Here is a 17,030-nt window from a genome sequence, read left to right on the forward strand (position 1 = left end):
GAAGGAGAATAATTACCTGAAGCGGGTGTGTGATCTGTTACGAAGGAGAATAATTACCTGAAGCGGGTGTGTGATCTGTTACGAAGGGGAATAATTACCTGACGCGGGTGTGTGATCTGTTACGAAGGGGAATAATTACCTGACACAGGTGTGTGATCTGTTACGAAGGAGAATAATTACCTGACACAGGTGTGTGATCTGTTACGAAGGGGAATAATTACCTGACGCGGGTGTGTGATCTGTTACGAAGGAGAATAATTACCTGACACGGGTGTGTGATCTGTTACGAAGGGGAATAATTACCTGACACGGGTGTGTGATCTGTTACGAAGGGGAATAATTACCTGACGCGGGTGTGTGATCTGTTACGAAGGAGAATAATTACCTGACACGGGTGTGTGATCTGTTACGAAGGAGAATAATTACCTGACGCGGGTGTGTGATCTGTTACGAAGGAGAATAATTACCTGACACGGGAGTGTGATCTGTTACGAAGGAGAATAATTACCTGACACAGGTGTGTGATCTGTTACGAAGGAGAATAATTACCTGACACAGGTGTGTGATCTGTTACGAAGGAGAATAATTACCTGAAGCGGGTGTGTGATCTGTTACGAAGGAGAATAATTACCTGAGGCGGGTGTGTGATCTGTTACGAAGGAGAATAATTACCTGAAGCGGGTGAATAATTACCTGACGCGGGTGTGTGATCTGTTACGAAGGGGAATAATTACCTGACGCAGGTGTGTGATCTGTTATGAAGGAGAATAATTACCTGAAGCGGGTGAATAATTACCTGACGCAGGTGTGTGATCTGTTATGAAGGGGAATAATTACCTGACACGGGAGTGTATAGTCATACTGTGGCTATGAAGGCTGGTTTAGACTTTGTCAGAACAGGTTTCAGAAAGCCTGGAATGGAATAATTTTTTTTTCAAAACAGTAGAAGGTTTCTTAGCTATTTAAGATGTCAATTAAACAAGGGGGCGGGGCAGTAAACAGGAAGTAGTTACTGGTGACAGGATGCATTTTAGTGTTGTCTTTTTAAGTAAAATGGTGGTACGCTTAGAAAGCAACAGCCTCCGTAATCTACATCCAGGACTGATGTTCTAACGTCTTTGTAGTCAGGAATTATACGTTGTATGTTACATGAGGGTTCAAACACATTCACATGTTTCTGTGTAGGACAAAACTTTTCCTAAATTTAATTTCTGGATGGGAAGAGGGGCCTTGTTTTCCTGTGAACATTGGGTGGTTGGCTTCGTCTTGATCACAGGAAGCATGTGTTCGCCTTCACCACCCTGGATCGGTAACTAAATTGGGCAAAATTCAGGTTGGGGTGGAAAAAAAACAAGGTTCTGGCCCAGTGACCAGGAAGTTCACAGTTGGAAGGCTTTTCTGCTCCTAGAGGTACACACAGGACTGTTTTTATATTCCCAATCCTGCGGAAACTGTTGACTGATCCCACCCACTACTGCAGTTATTAGTGTTATACTAGTAATGCATTTACTCCTGCGACTTTTTCACTGGGTCCTATGGGATCCCAGTCACGATGCAGTCCTCAATCTGCAACCATCAACAGCTCATCTGAATCGTTTTTTTTCTGATTCGGAAGTGGTTTTATATCAGCGCATCTCCAAAATGAATAAATGTAACATTCGTAGTGTTTCCTGACTCCTGCCCTTTATTTTCAGGAGCTTCACCGAAGAAACCAGCTGCACCAGGACCCGAGCAAGACCAAAGCCCTGCAAACGATCATAGAGATGAAGGTATGAGTGAAGCTAAAGTTTGTAAAATAAACTGAAAACCCTCATCACCTCATCAAAGAGTCATGAGATGCGTAATTTAATAATGAACAAATGAAATTATTATTGTTACATGAACAAATGAAATTATAAGGGGAGAGTGGCAAAGAAACAGAAGGAAGAAGAGGATAAGGCTCTGTGGGATGCTTAGATGAAAGACCAAGTGTGTGTGTGTGTGTGTGTGTGTGTGTGTGTGTGTGTATACTTGGCTACACTAGGCTGCCACCTCCTTGCCAGCAGGGCCATTACACACACTTCTAAAAATAAAGCATGACCTCATGCAGCTCCTTTACACACACACACACACACACACACACACACACACACCCTTTAGGACCTTCGTGATTGGACTCCCCCAGAGTAATAATACCCAGAATGCTCCACTGCAGCACCCACGTGATACCAGAATGAGGCCCATATGACCAACTGGTTCCCTCTCCAATCTCATGCCATCCAATCACCACTCGTTAACTCGCCTACTCCCTCCTAGTAAACTCCCATCATGCATCAGTCTCCCGTAGCACACACTCTCTCCTCTCTCTCATCCTCCTGCCATTGGTGGAGGACTGATGCTGTTACCATGGGAACAGGAGCGGGTTGTTTACAACGGTGAAACCACTAACATAGGCGTGTGTGTGTGTGTGTGTGTGTGTGTGTGTGAGAGAGAGAGAGAGCGAGAGAGAGAGTGAGAGAGAGAGAGAAGGGGAAAGGAGAGCCGAGACGAGAGGAAGGGCAGGGATGCTGATGCTGATCATTTGCACGTAAAGGGTACAGTGCAGAACATTTTTTTTTTCTCCTTTGAATATATTTGCGGTTTGTTTGTAAATACAGCGTGCGCAGATGAAACGCTTGCTTTAATGAAATTGAAATGAAACTGTAGCAACAGCATGGGCCTTCTAAATGCATGAGGGTTTGGCCAAGCTGTGTGCTTCTCTCAAAAACGCTCAAAAAACAGGTAGCCAGATGGATTGCGTATTAAACTAAAGGAAGCTCCCTAGGTAGGCAGCATTTTTGGGCATCATTTGCACCTACATTGAAAGATGATTGAAATATGTTACCTTTGAAAGAAGCTTGGTTCCAGATGGCTGTGCCTTCAGAGGTACCGTATTTTGCTCTGTATTTCAACGCAAAGTTGTGTGCAACTTCCCTGATGTAGCCAATCCCATAATTCTCTTCACCACACCACATTTGCATGAAAGTTTTGTGGATCAAACTGTCTCTCTGAATTTACAATTACAAGTATGCAGAATGCTTGTCTGTTAGCTACCAGTCGTGTGTATTCTCGTGCGTTGCTAGACGTTGTTGTGCTTTTTAAATGAACCAGCTTGCATAACACAATCTCAATAACTTTCTGGTTAGCCTTAGTTAGCCATGCTGTACTTCAATCAGGAGTTCAGTCATGAACCACTAAACCACTTCCAGACTAATAACCTGTTTAAAAGTGTGCAGGAGTAAAGTAATGAAGGTATGTACTGTGATAATATTGCCGAGGTTAAATATCTCAACAATGATCAGTACTAACCAAATTGTGATATGTGAGAGGAAGTGAACAAGTGAACGAGTGATAGGGAGTGAGAAAGGATGCTCTCTTTCAGAGTTCTCTGTGGGAATGTGAAACGGGCCACGGCTAATCTGAAAGGCTTGCTATTATTTATTTAAAAAGCCGAGAAGCATGCTGTTGCAGTTTTGCAGTCCGAGAATGAACCACACACACCCCACAGACTTCTCTCTCTCTCTTCTCTCTCTCTCTCCTCTCTCTCTCTCCTCTCTCTCTCTATCTCTCTGTTCTGTTCTGTTCTGTATCTCTCTTATCTGCAACCGGATGCGTGTCCAGTTCAACTGAACAGCGCTTAGATGCCACTCCATTAGCATGACAGGAACAGGATTCTGCACTGCAGCTCTTCTCTTTCCTGCACAACACCCACGGCTTCTCTCTCTTTCCCTCTCTCTCTCTTTCCCTCTCTCTCTCTCTCTCTCTCTCTCTCTTCGTCTCTCTGGGTTTCTTGTTTTTCACTCTGATATCGTTTGAGTAGTCCATGAAAGCACTAGTGCATTAGTCCACCAGCATGGAGCCAAGTGCTGCTAATTTCTCATCCAAACTCTTCCTCCAGGATACGAAGATTGCGTCTCTGGAGCGGAACATCCGAGACCTGGAGGACGAGATTCAGATGCTGAAGGCCAACGGCCTGCTGAGCACCGAAGACCGCGAGGAAGAAATCAAACAGATGGAGGTGTACAAGAACCACTCCAAATTCATGAAGACCAAGGTAAAGCAGCTCTACGCCTGCTACCTGCTGCTGCTGCTGCTGCTGAGATTTCTTCTGCTTTAGCAAGAGAACAAAGAGAACTCGATGTCGTGGGGTTTTGAGGCTTGTTGTTTGTTCTAGAGAATGGTTTTGATTTCTCTAACACAGTATGTGTGTGTGTGTGTGTGTGTGTGCACACTAATAAGACCACCAGTATCTGAATTCAGCAATTACTGGTTGAGTTCTGGATCCTGATTGGTCAGAAGGTGTTGATTAATTTCCTATAACAGCAGCTCTGACAGTAGTGCAGCTGCAGCTCACAGGTTTATATTAATGCACTCGTTCTGATAAGTTATCGTTTCTATAGTAACAGCTCATTGACAGGGACCTGTACAGCGGATGCTAGAAAACGGTCATTGATACGGTGACATTTTCTGTAAGGAGACGTTTATTTAACATTTATGGAAGGAGTCTCCAGTGTCAGCGCTTTGTAACAGTCAGAGGTAAGCTGTAAGGACAGAGGAGTTTGAGCTTTGCAGTTTCTTGCTATCATGACAAGCAGAGGTTTTTTTTGTCTTATTAACTTCAAGAAAGAGAAAAAAGTGACGCTGGAGAGGGAACAACTGTTTATAGCTTCTATAACGTAAGTGAGAACAGGAACTGATTTAACGTTAAATGTAACTACAAATGAATAAAAAGTACTGCATTTTAAGCGAACAGTTCATTAATGATAGAAAGCCCTGCCGCGTAATGAATAGTGAGCGTGTGTTTAATGGGAGCAGAGCTGCACTGATGATGGATGCGAGTTCATTTACTGCACCGTTCCTGCATCAGGGTGTCATCTGCAGTCAGGGTGAGAGGCACGTCGAAACACAAACACGCCATAGCACGTTAACACGTCTTCAATATTAGTCCTCTATGTTCGTTAAATACCATCTGTCATCTGTAACGTTCCGAAATCCCATCTTAGTGTTTGTTGCATTTTAATGTTTGTCCCTGTTTGCAGTTGATTCATGATTCACGATTCACAATTCACAAATCGTGATTCATGATTCATGATTCATAAAGCCATTTTTCTGATGACCATTATGCAAATTAATTGATGCAACAAATAAAGTGACACCTCCTTATTATAGGCTGTGTGTTTAGTGTATTTACTGTGATTAGTGTGCTTGATGTGTTTAACGTTCAGGATATAAACATGGAGGAAAAACAACCGAAGTTTCACCTTTGACCTTATATTTATATTAGTACAGTTGAATACATACATGTTAAACAAAAACACCATGGTGATATGTATAATATGTATATATATATATATATATATATATATATATATATATATATATATATATATATATATATATATATATATTATAAATATATATATTTTAATTAAATAATGATGTGACACTTTTTGTCCATTTGTAGTTCCATTTAATGTTTCGTCTGGGAAATGAGTCGGCTCTGTTGTAATTTAAATTAAAGCATTTCGTAAATTTTCTTTAATTATATTTACTTTAATGCATGTTAATTAAAGCAGTAAATAATATATAATTAGTTACTAAATTCTTACCCAGTGCTCACATTTGCCAGGTTTGTGTCCTCTGGGCTATTAATTACTTTCCTGCGACGAGGTGGTTGATTATTTTGGATTATTGGCTAATAAATTATTATTTTCCAATGACACCATGTCCCAGAGTGTTTTATTCCTCTTATACCACAGCAATTAATTTATAATACAGAATATATAATTACATAAAAAGCTATCATTTATTTTAATGTTAAGTATTTCTGTTGATAATGTTACCATTAGATTAACAATTGAAAAAAAATTACTTTAAGCATTATTTTTTTACTTGTTATTATTTTTTTAATTTTCTTTTAATTGCTTAATTGCTGCTTTCACTTCTAGGTAAATGAGTTTTATACACTTTAGACCTAATTTATTGTTTTCTCTTCAGATTGATCAGCTGAAGCAGGAGCTGTCGAAGAAGGAGTCAGAGCTGCTGGCTCTGCAGACGAAGCTCGAGACTCTGAACAATCAGAACTCAGACTGCAAGCAGCACATCGAGGTTCTCAAAGAGTCTCTGACGGCCAAAGAGCAGCGAGCTGCTATCCTGCAGACTGAGGTCTCACACACACACACACACACACACACACACACACTATTATTATTCTTTAGTTACAGTGTATTCTCAGAGGACTTGTTGCACATTTCTAGCAGTGTGCTGTGTAGAGGGATATTATGGGATGTGGGTGATGGTGGTGTGTGTGGTGGTGCAGGTGGACGCCCTGCGGCTGCGTCTCGAGGAAAAGGAGTCCTTCCTCAATAAGAAGAGTAAGCAGCTGCAGGACTTGACTGAGGAGAAAGGCACACTCGCTGGGGAGATCCGCGACATGAAGGACATGCTGGAGGTCAAAGAGCGCAAGATCAATGTGCTGCAGAAGAAGGTACGTCCCCTGGGATGGGAATTAAAGAAGGAATTTGCTAGCTGTGCCTACACAAGAACCTGCGTGTGTTAAATCTCTCTCTTTCTCTTTTTCTCTGTTTCTGTCTCAGATTGAGAACCTGCAGGAGCAGCTGCGAGATAAAGATAAACAACTGGGGAACCTGAAGGACCGAGTGAAGTCCCTGCAGACCGACTCGACCAACACGGACACGGCGCTTGCCACACTGGAGGAGGCTCTGTCCGAGAAGGTGAACTGCTGCTGGAGTAGTCTCGATAAAGGCGTGGCCTTTGTGTCAGTCTCAGTGAAGGAGGTGTGGTCTCAGTGCCTGCCAGTTACAGAGAATAAAAATCAGGCTTATTTATGAAAATATCTGTTTAAGCCAGCTTCTCCACGTGTTATGTCGAGAAGCGTGTAAATAGTGAACAGACTGAATAACTGGCTCCTGTAGTTAAATAAGACTTACAGATTTTGGTTGTTGATTTTGAATATGAATGCGATTGTGAATATGATTATGAATATGAATGCCAATATTATTTATTTATTTGTATAAGGCTTTAAACAATGGACATTGTCATGAAGCAGCTTTACAGAAATATATAAATTCAGGATATAAATTTTAAATGTATAAATTTATGTCCTGTATCTCAGGAGCGAATTATCGAGCGTCTGAAGGAGCAGAGAGAGCGGGAGGACCGGGAGCGCATGGAGGAGCTCGACTCGTACAAGAAAGAGAACAAGGAGCTGAAGGAGAAGGTCAGCAATCTGCAGGTGGAGCTTACAGAGAAAGAGGTGAGTGTGTGTGTGTGTGTGTGTGTGTGTGTGCGCGCTCTACAGGATGTTTTCCTAGTGTACCATCTGCTCATTAACGTCTTGCTTTCTCTCCCTCCGTCACCAGTCGAGTTTAATAGACCTGAAAGAACATGCCTCTTCTTTGGCCTCGTCCGGCCTGAAGAAAGACTCTAAGCTGAAATCTTTGGAGATCGCCATCGAGCAGAAGAAGGAGGAGTGCAGTAAACTGGAGACGCAGCTGCAGAAGGTATGCTATTAATCAGACCAATCCGAATTCATGGAGCTTGATGGATTAATGGATGCACTGGATAGAACTATTCAAGTCAATTCAAGAAAGGTTTACTGGTTCATTTAATTAGTGTAAAATGGCAGAAAATGTATGGGCTAGGAAAGAAAAGTAAAAAATTGTTTAAAATGATGATATTTCATGTATATAATGTATTTATTTATTTATAATTAATACTTAATCCCAATCAATTAATGAATTAAGCCCCATCAGAGAGCCACATTGAGATAACAACCCTACACTTGGATACACTTCTTGGCTATTTGGAGATAACAGATGAACAGTGAATGTTTTTGTAAATACATAATATATTATATAACATAATTTTTAAAAATATTTATATAAATTTAAAATATCTATCTAAACTTTATACAGTATATACAGTATTTATTTGCTTGTTTCATTAAGTGGAAAAAAAATTCCACCATAATTGAAGGTGGGGATTCAAATTTCTAGAAAGTTTCCCAACTTCCTGCAACATGACAATAAGATGAAACCTTATACAGGGAAGTTAGAGAAAAAAAATCCCTTGTTAATACCCCATGGCTATTTGCCTGAAGTTGTAGGTCGCTTTGGACAAAATAATAATTAAACCAAGACATAAACGTTGTGTTACTAATAACCTCACCGTCCAAGGTTTCACCCCATTGTCCAGAAATGTAGCTGAGTGAGCTACAAGCTAAATGCAGAATCTGGTGGCATTTACACCCAGCAGTTACTAAATCTCCTGAGAACAAGCTGAAATAAAACCATTATGTTACGTAATATAACAGGCCACTAAAACCTCACTCCTGGGCCACCTTTGGTCTGACAGTTACTGTAATCTGCACTCCATCCTCCCTCCCTCGCTCCCTGTATGTCCCTCTGTGTCTTTTCATTTGGTATGTTGCTCTTTTTTTCCACTGATCCGAGATCGGTTTTGCTGGTTCTCTTTATAACAGCTGAGATCAGCTTTCAAAATAAAGACTGTTCCTGGATCAGTGATTTTTAAAAAAGGCAACTTATGCTGTACCTGGTCCTAAAAAGTGGCTAATGCTAAACCTAACAATGTTTCTCTGGGTCTCCCTTCTTCATTTTTCATCCTCCTCGTCGTCTTTTTAACTCCTCCTCCTCCTCCTCCTCCTCCTCGCCGTTGCATTGCAGCAAGCCGAGCAGCTGTTCAATCAGATGAACAACCCTGTAAGTGTCTCTCAGGAACCACACACATGGCACGTACTGAAAGCATGAGGAAACACACACACACACACACACACACACACACAAGGAAGCATTACTGCATTTCATAACAGTTATAAACCAACAAAATTAGCTTGGTTCCTGCAAAGTTGCTAGACTAGAACTGAGAAACTGGTGACAGATGATAAAAGCTTTTGGGACTGTCATTCAGTTTAAGAATATACTGTATATATTTTTCTGTATACTGTATATATTTTCCTTATCGTAGGGAGATTGCAAGCTCAGATGGCTGCCATAGCCATCCACGGCAGGGAGCCAAGGGGCAAAATAGCCCGTTCTGTCTGGGTGGGAGGGGCATAGTCTCCCTCCTCTGTTGAATGGTTTTAACTCTGGTGTATCTCGCTGATCTCCTGAAGCAGTATAGCTGTTACATGGCTTTGTGATTATTCCTGTAAAATCCTCTATGGTTATTCATTTTAATGCCATTCATTAGGAACCTTTTACATCTGATGACTCGCAGAAGTGTGGGACCAGAACAGTCCAGGTGGATTCATGAAATACAGAATGTACCATAACCACATATCACCTAAGCACCATGCAAACGGGTTCCTCATGCCTGAAATACGCTGCCGATACCATCCCAGCTTTTATAAGGAAGCTTTAAAAAACGATTGACTGCTCATCTCTCGGGCTGTGTGTAAACGTAAACATTGCAAGTGCAGCGTGTCTGCATGGCATCATTTGCTGGTTTGCTGGTCTGTCAGTCAACATCCTGCCACTTTCAGTTCTGTCACGTCAATCTGTTTGAGAACATGTGTGTGCAGATTTATGGGTAATAGAGTAAAGTAATGTGTTGTGGTGTGATGTTTCAGCTCTGTGCTCTGTCTTTCACTCCTTTGTGTCTGTCGTCATCAGCCGTGGATGCTGTTGTTGTTCATGCCATCTAACTCTCACTTTAAATGAGTTGATAGTGTGAATAGTTTTGGATTTCCTTATTAATGAGCTTGAAGATGCATTATATGAAGCAAATGCATAGTGTCCTTTGGCTTAGTTTCAGAGTTCACATCTACAAAAAAAAATTGCTCTCTCACTGGATTCGAGTCAAGCTACTGAAATTGGACTGAGACTATCTCGCTCAGATGCTTTCGGAGTCCTTATGATCCGCATCCGGGTGTGATTGGACCAGGTGTAAACATAGTCTAATAGTTTAGTTTAGTTGATCTGTTACCTTACATGTGAGTTGTTAGAACAACTCAAACCAACAATCGATGCAGCTCATCGGATATCCACAGAAATGTCCAACGTCATAGAAACAGTCCACTCACCTCGATTTAACGCTACTAGCCATCCGTACTCGTTGTGTTTTGCTCTCCAGAAGGCCCACGAGGTGGAGGTCCAGCAGGGTTCTCGGGGGAACCCGGACTACATGGAGCGCGTGAAGCTCCTCGAAAAGGAGGTGGCCTTCTATAAGGAGGAGTCAGGGAAAGCACAGACGGAGGTGGAGAGGCTGCTGGATATACTCCGTGATGTGGAGAGCGAGAAGAATGACAAGGACAAGAAGATTGCTGAGCTGGAGAGGTGAGGACACTGACATTTCTGACATTTTATTTGAATAAACTGAATGAGTTTCTCTGGGAAATGATTTCTCTATTCTGTTGATCATTACTGTGTTGCTTAAATTAAACCCATTTTTTGCTCAGCAACATCATGTTGACTGACGTTATTAGGTTTTATTTGCATTTTTTGACAACTTATTGTCTAGTGCAGCTTTGTTTTTAGAGCTAACATGGTGTCAGGGCCGGGACTTGAACTCGGGTTTGAGGTGGGATGAAAGTTCAATGAGTTTAATGCAGTCCAAAGTCCAAAAAAGTGCAAACAGAAAAAAGGCGAAAAACAAGAAACAAACACAAATCCAAAGGAAAAAAAAGGCAATGCAGAATATCTCCTCAAAGGAGTAGTCCTACATAAATTGTTTCTTAAGAGAAAATGGCAAAAATTACAAATTTTCACTCACACGACAGAGAACCTTAAATGAGCCATGAAGGGTAGGCCTCGCAACACTAGTAAGCACCAAGTGAGGAGACTAAGGAGCAGGGCAACTTAAATACACACAGGGAAATGAGACACAGGTGGCAGTAATGACACGATTAACAGACAGAAGGAACACAACATGTGGGAGCACTGAGGGCCTCTAGTGGCCGAAACACAAAATGCAAAGTCCAAAATCCTGATACAGGGAATATTGGCCAATTAAGATTTTATTTAAAACTTTTATTAATGTTTGACTACCAAAGTTACTTACATCATGGTAGTTTTTTTGTGACTGTGATTTTCAGAGCACAGTGATGTAGTTACTGATGTAGTTATGTAATTAGACATTAAACCTAACCAGTAAGTGCTGTGAAATGAGGTGCTTTAGCAGTTTGTTAAATGCTAGCCAGTAAAAACAGAAATGAACAAACTGTAGTCAACTGACACCTTTGATTCGTAGGTCAACACTTCGTAGGTGAAATGTTTCTGTATGCTGGCCATCACCAAGCTATGCTGTCGCTCTCGTATAAATATAACTGTCTGTTTAGTAGTTTTGTACTGCTTCAAATCAAATTAGATGAGCCTTATTGTCTGAATTTCTGCTTCCTTCAAACTTCGGAAATCCAGGTGGGGAAACATGGCACAGACAGTGGATCTACCCCTTGTCTGTGATTGGTCCAAATATCACATTGTCGTTTGTGTCACTGCACAGAGCAGCTACTTCAGCCAGATCTGATGTTTGTATGTTTGCATGCAGTTATGGAAATCTCAGTCATCCTGTCTCAGGTCAGAAGTGACAGTCCGAGTCAAAGTGTCATAGAAAGTTTTTTTTTCTTAAATATGACCCAATGTTTCGCTTTCATTCAGTCCTTTCATCATTTGAAGTATACCACAGCATTAGGTCCGTCTGTGAAAAACAAGGCAGGAAAGTGAGAGGATTTTTCTAAGGCTCACTAGTACTCTCTGTCCCTCAGAGACTGCTGCTGCATTTCTCTTTTAGAGCGATCAGTGTCTGAACTCTGTGTGTTGTGTTTTCTGTTCTTTTCCACTGGCTTGCCCTCTCTTTCTCTTTCTCTTTCTCCCACTCTCTCATTTTCCCCTCGTCATGTCATATTTTTGTCCTCTAAAATCTCACAATCTCCTTCCTTCTCTGTCTGTCTGTCTCTTTCTCTCTCTCTCTCTTCATCTATCACTCATTCCACATTTTCCACTCGTGTGCTCTCATATATGACTGTCCCTCTCCATTTCTCCGTTTCTCGTCTCTGCATCCGACGCTTATCCCCTCCAATACCAACATGACTCCACTCCATGTCCTCACCCCTTTTGCCCTTGCCTCTATGCCCCGCCCTGGGGGCAGAGCCCCTGCTGACTCCGCCCCCTCAGTGTCCGCTGCCCCCCAGCAGATTGGGGGCATGGTGTGGGACTTCCTGGGAAAGTGAGTGCTCTGCCCTGAATCACGGCTCGGCTGCACCTGCCTGCGTGTCTGTCTGCCTGGCTGTCTGTCTGCATGCGTTTCTGCATGTCTCTGCTTTCTTGTCTCTCTTGTGTGTCTCTCTGTCTATAGCTCTGTGTGACTGCCTTTCTGTTATTGGTGCATCGTGTATGATATTTCTGGGCAGCTGCTGAACATCCACTGACCCTTACAGCATAAATATAATGAAAAATGTGCTCGAAAAAGTAGTGCATCCTGATTATTGCAAAAAAAAAGACAGTGTGGTCTGTAGTGTTTCATCTTGTGTGGGATTTTTTTGTTAGTTTCTGGTGTAATTTAGATTTTTTTTTTTTTTTGGATTTTGGTGTAGTCATGATTTCCTTCTGTCATTCACTTTGTGTCAAAATATCAAAGCATTCTTTCCCATACGCTGTATGTCAGCTGATGTGTAAGGATTCTCCCCCTAAAGATGCCACGCCTCATTTCTCATCATGACGTTCACTGATTCATGTACATTTCCATTGTATCCAGTCCTGACATTTGTCTCCGACACTTTGTCTCTGCTCTTTTCCTCTTATGAGCTCCTCCTCTTTTTTAACCTGTGTCTCTCGTCCCTTTCTCTCACTTTGCATTGAATGGCGCCACTTCCTTATCTGTGGCGTTAAAAGAATATGTCACTGACAAAAATGCTAACATTGCAAGTAAATGGAAACTACCAGGAGTCAGTTAGCATACTTAACATCTGCAAACATACTAACTGATTCCTCCTAGTAACCTTTTTCATTGTTAGCCATGTTAGTATTTTTTGAGGTGTATTATTCCTTTAAAGCCCAAATGGCTTCTATAGTCAAAATCAAACAGAGTCTTGTGTCCTCGACTACTTTTATTTTGGTCTAATTGTTGCACCCTTGTTCCCCAGCACCCTTCTTCCCTTGCTCCTGTCCTAGCTGGGCTGATTAGGCCGCTGCATGTTGGTACTCACATGCTTTGTGAGGCCAAACTAATGATGATGATGATGATGATGATGATGATGATAAAGAAGCATCCTGCATTATCTTCTTCAGGACCCATTTTGAACCTCTGTCCTCCTCGCTGTTTTCTCCAATTGTGTTTCTGATGACTTTAATTTTTTCTTTTCTCCTCTACTTCTCTGCATTCCTCCTCTTCCTGTCCTGCAGTCTTGCACCACGGTAAGTGGAGGCCTGGCAGGTCTCTATTCCTTTCTTCCTGACAACCTTGTTATACTAATCAGTTTGAGACTTATAGAAAATTTCAGGCCTTGTAATTTGTTTGCAAGAATGGCAAAGAAAGCTGAGCTGGAGTTATGATCATTCTGAATTGAACGTGAACTTGACAGTTTGTGAATTAAGAACATGACTGGTTCAAGTAATGCTACAAGCGAGCATTTATTAACTCCACTAACTACATTTTGTAGGTGTTAAAAATGACTGATCTGATATCCAGTGGTGTGCAGTATGTATAAAGTACACCATAAAAGGGAAAGTCAGAAAAGGAGGCGTGTCACCAGTGGACAGTTTGAGTGGGCCTGCCACGCTCCCTGCTGATGGTTGTCATCTTTCCATCTTTCCCTGACTTTCCAGGCAAAACAAAGACCAGAACAAAAAGGGTCCTGGCATAAAGCTTGGCCAGCAAGGAGAGAAAAAGGGCAGCAGCATCCTGCCGGACCCTCGCAAGGACAACCCCATGGACAATGCCAAGGTGTGTGCCCACAGCTTTCAATGCAATCTTATACCCAGATTCTACAGAACCGTAGCGTTGACAAGTTTGTACCTCTGAAACACATACATTGTTTCTTAGATTGAGGAGTTGATGACGGTGCTGGAAAAGACAAAGCAGGAGCTCGAAGCCACTAAGCAGCGCTTGTCCTCAACCCAGCAGTCTTTGGCCGAGAGGGACAGCCACCTGACCAACCTCAGACAGGAGAGACGCAAACAGCTGGAGGAAATTCTGGAGATGAAGTGAGAGCGCATTTTTTGTTCATGCTTTCCCACATTCTTATCTTAGTCTTATACCTTTCATACACTGACAGCACAAACACTTGGTTACTTTCTCATGATCTTGTCTATGGGACTCTGCCTGTGTGTAGGCAGCAGGCCCTGCTGGCTGCCATCAGTGAGAAGGATGCCAACATTGCCCTACTGGAGCTTTCCTCTTCTAATAAGAAGAAAACCCAGGAGGAGGTGATGTCATTAAAGCGTGAGAAGGATAGACTAATGCAGCAACTCAAGCAGCAGGTGAGCTTGAAACACGCAAACAAAACACTCACACTCACATAGATCTGTAAGAAACATACTCTGAACACTCTCACAGAGCCCATAGAAACTCAGAAAATACTCGGAAATACTTGTGCATAAATACTTGCATTCTGCACACTCACTAAATGCCCATGATTACTTAGGAGAAATATTTGCAGACCACTTGGAAACACTTAGAAACATTTAGAAGTACTCATACAACACAACGGACCACTCACATGACATTCAACCCCTCACACAACACTTAGAACCACCTGCACGACGATCAGAACCACTTACACTCAAAACACGAACATACACAGCACTCATAACCCCTCGCAAAACACTCAGAACCACTTGCTCAGCACTCAAAGGCACTCACAAAAAATGAGGCTGAATGTGCTGTTGTTATAAATGATCTGATTATGACAATAAATATATTCATTTATAGTGTCTTTCTGTAATCTTGACAGACCCAGAGCAGAATGAAATTAATGGCTGACAACTATGAAGATGACCACTACCACCCTCATGGTCCCTCTCACCACCTCCAACCGGGGCCACCCCACCCACACCCCCACCCCCACCCACAGGCCCCGCCTCCTGCCCAGGGCCAGCCTCTGTTCCCACATGCCCCCCTTCCTCAACAGCAAGCCCCCTACCCACACACCCTCCATCCCCAACATCCTCAACCCCTCCCTCCACACCCTCATCCTCAACAGACACCGCATCCACCATACCCCCAACATCCCCAGCCGCCTGGCCCCCACCAACACCCACCCAGGCCCCAACAGCCCCACCCACAGCACCAGCATGCTGTTCCCCCTCCTCAGCAACACCCGCAGCACCCGCAGCACCCTCAGCATGGGCCGCCACCCCAGCAGGGCCCCCACCCCCAACACCCCCAACACCCTCAACACCCCCACCACCCTCCTCATGTCGCTCCTCACGGGCCGCACCCTCGACATCCAGCCCCCCACCACCGGGCTCCTGCCCGTGGGCCGCCTCACACAGGACACAGACCCACTCCAGATCCGGTGGGTTCAAATTTTGACCTGATTCTATTATTTACCAGCTGTGAGATTCTATATATGCCCGTCCGCTGACATTTTGACCTCTCGTCTAACTTTACTGACTTCATGCTTCCGCTCACAGGATGACGAGGAGGGCATTTGGGCATAACCATTTCCAAACCAAAGCTGTGCTGATCTTTTATAGGGTGAGCTCACATGTTTTCTGTCCTTAATGTCAGTGAGTTTTTTTATACTTTGCCAACAAAAATGCTACAGTAGGATGCCCTTAACTTGTCCATACTCTAAAGCTAGTCAATGAGCTGCTGAACATCATCCTCTCTCTATATCATTGATGTACAAGATCCAATTTTAACTAAAATCTGTTTTTAACTAAAATCTGACTGCTTTAAGATAATCAATGCAAAAAAATCCTAATTATAAACAATTGTTTATGCTATTTAACAGCATTTTACTTTTACTCTTGAAAAACAAATGGAACACAGCTCAGTATGTTTTCCAAGGTGCGGCAGAATAGGATTGTTAATATAGTACGTTGGAGTGTAACAAGGAAGTTCTACAGGAGCTCATAGAGATTGTATAGACCACTTGTCTAGCAAAAATTGATTTCAGGGCATGAGACAGGTTTTAGGTACCAGAATGTACAAATAGCAAAAATCAATTAGCTTATGATTTTCAGTCAGCCACGTGAGCTGGTTGGAGTCATTGTTGCTCTAGGACTATGTGGTAGCCCAAATAGATACTGTAATTTTTCAAAGGTAGGGAGAAGAGTCAAACATTCAAACAATTCTTTCTTTTTCTCTCATGATCTCAGATGAAAGTTGGAGGTGCATAGCCATGTCATACAGGTGAAACTATCCATTATCCACTTGGCCGGACTCTATCTCCTATCAGACTGATGCTTCAGCAGGGGCCCTTCACACTGAGGAAGAGGAGCAGGAGGGGTGTGAGTGTGTGAGGCCAGTGTGCAGACTCACACCCAAGCAGGTAGGAATACCTGAGAGGCTTAAAACTGGTGACATACTCCAAATGAGAAATACATTTAGACACAAAAAGACATTTTGTGAGGAAGTAAGCCTTGCTGGTTTCGTAGAAAGCTAATCTTGAAAATAGGCACAAGAAGCTAGCATATCACTGCAACACGCTTCACCTGTAGCTATAGACCGTGCTACTCATTCCGAATCTTACTGCCTGATACACTTCACGCATCAGCTGAGGTGCAATCTAATCGACAGTGGAACAATTTTTAGTAGTATTAATTAGTGTGCACAGATGACAGACAATGTTTTCAGAATCAGGAGCAAACTAAAGTGCAGCATAAGGCCATCATATAACTCTCCTGCTTGCTACACACACTCACCTCACAGCTAAACACACTAAGAGAAAATAAAAGACGCTAGATGTCACATTCAGTGCAAGGGCAGAACACCTCAGCTCATAGATGAAACTTTCGCCTAAGACTTGGTGACCTTTGGTCAAGGTCACAAACACGATGTGCTCCATTAAAAACATTATCAGGAGATGA

General features: G+C 42.5%; 1 protein-coding gene across 2 annotated transcripts in view; it reads left to right on the plus strand.

Annotated features, from left to right (window-relative positions):
• The window catches only part of erc2 (ELKS/RAB6-interacting/CAST family member 2), a 46,614-nt gene that overhangs the window by 23,746 nt on the left and 5,838 nt on the right, over nt 1–17,030 (plus strand). The window contains exons 5-20 of one of the 2 annotated variants that reach the window (XM_026935442.3): nt 1,695–1,769; nt 3,917–4,072; nt 6,016–6,183; nt 6,338–6,505; nt 6,615–6,752; nt 7,154–7,294; nt 7,401–7,541; nt 8,724–8,759; nt 10,132–10,334; nt 13,398–13,409; nt 13,821–13,938; nt 14,038–14,198; nt 14,327–14,474; nt 14,948–15,511; nt 15,630–15,693; nt 16,320–16,492. In XM_026935442.3, coding sequence (XP_026791243.3) covers nt 1,695–1,769; nt 3,917–4,072; nt 6,016–6,183; nt 6,338–6,505; nt 6,615–6,752; nt 7,154–7,294; nt 7,401–7,541; nt 8,724–8,759; nt 10,132–10,334; nt 13,398–13,409; nt 13,821–13,938; nt 14,038–14,198; nt 14,327–14,474; nt 14,948–15,511; nt 15,630–15,656 — 2,256 coding nt within the window. In that variant the 3' untranslated portion in view covers nt 15,657–15,693; nt 16,320–16,492. The remainder of the gene's footprint in view (nt 1–1,694; nt 1,770–3,916; nt 4,073–6,015; nt 6,184–6,337; nt 6,506–6,614; nt 6,753–7,153; nt 7,295–7,400; nt 7,542–8,723; nt 8,760–10,131; nt 10,335–13,397; nt 13,410–13,820; nt 13,939–14,037; nt 14,199–14,326; nt 14,475–14,947; nt 15,512–15,629; nt 15,694–16,319; nt 16,493–17,030) is intronic. The other variant, XM_053227139.1, reaches the window with a different exon arrangement.

This window comes from Pangasianodon hypophthalmus, chromosome 20 (genome assembly GCF_027358585.1).
Source record: "Pangasianodon hypophthalmus isolate fPanHyp1 chromosome 20, fPanHyp1.pri, whole genome shotgun sequence".
Classification (NCBI taxonomy): domain Eukaryota; kingdom Metazoa; phylum Chordata; class Actinopteri; order Siluriformes; family Pangasiidae; genus Pangasianodon; species Pangasianodon hypophthalmus.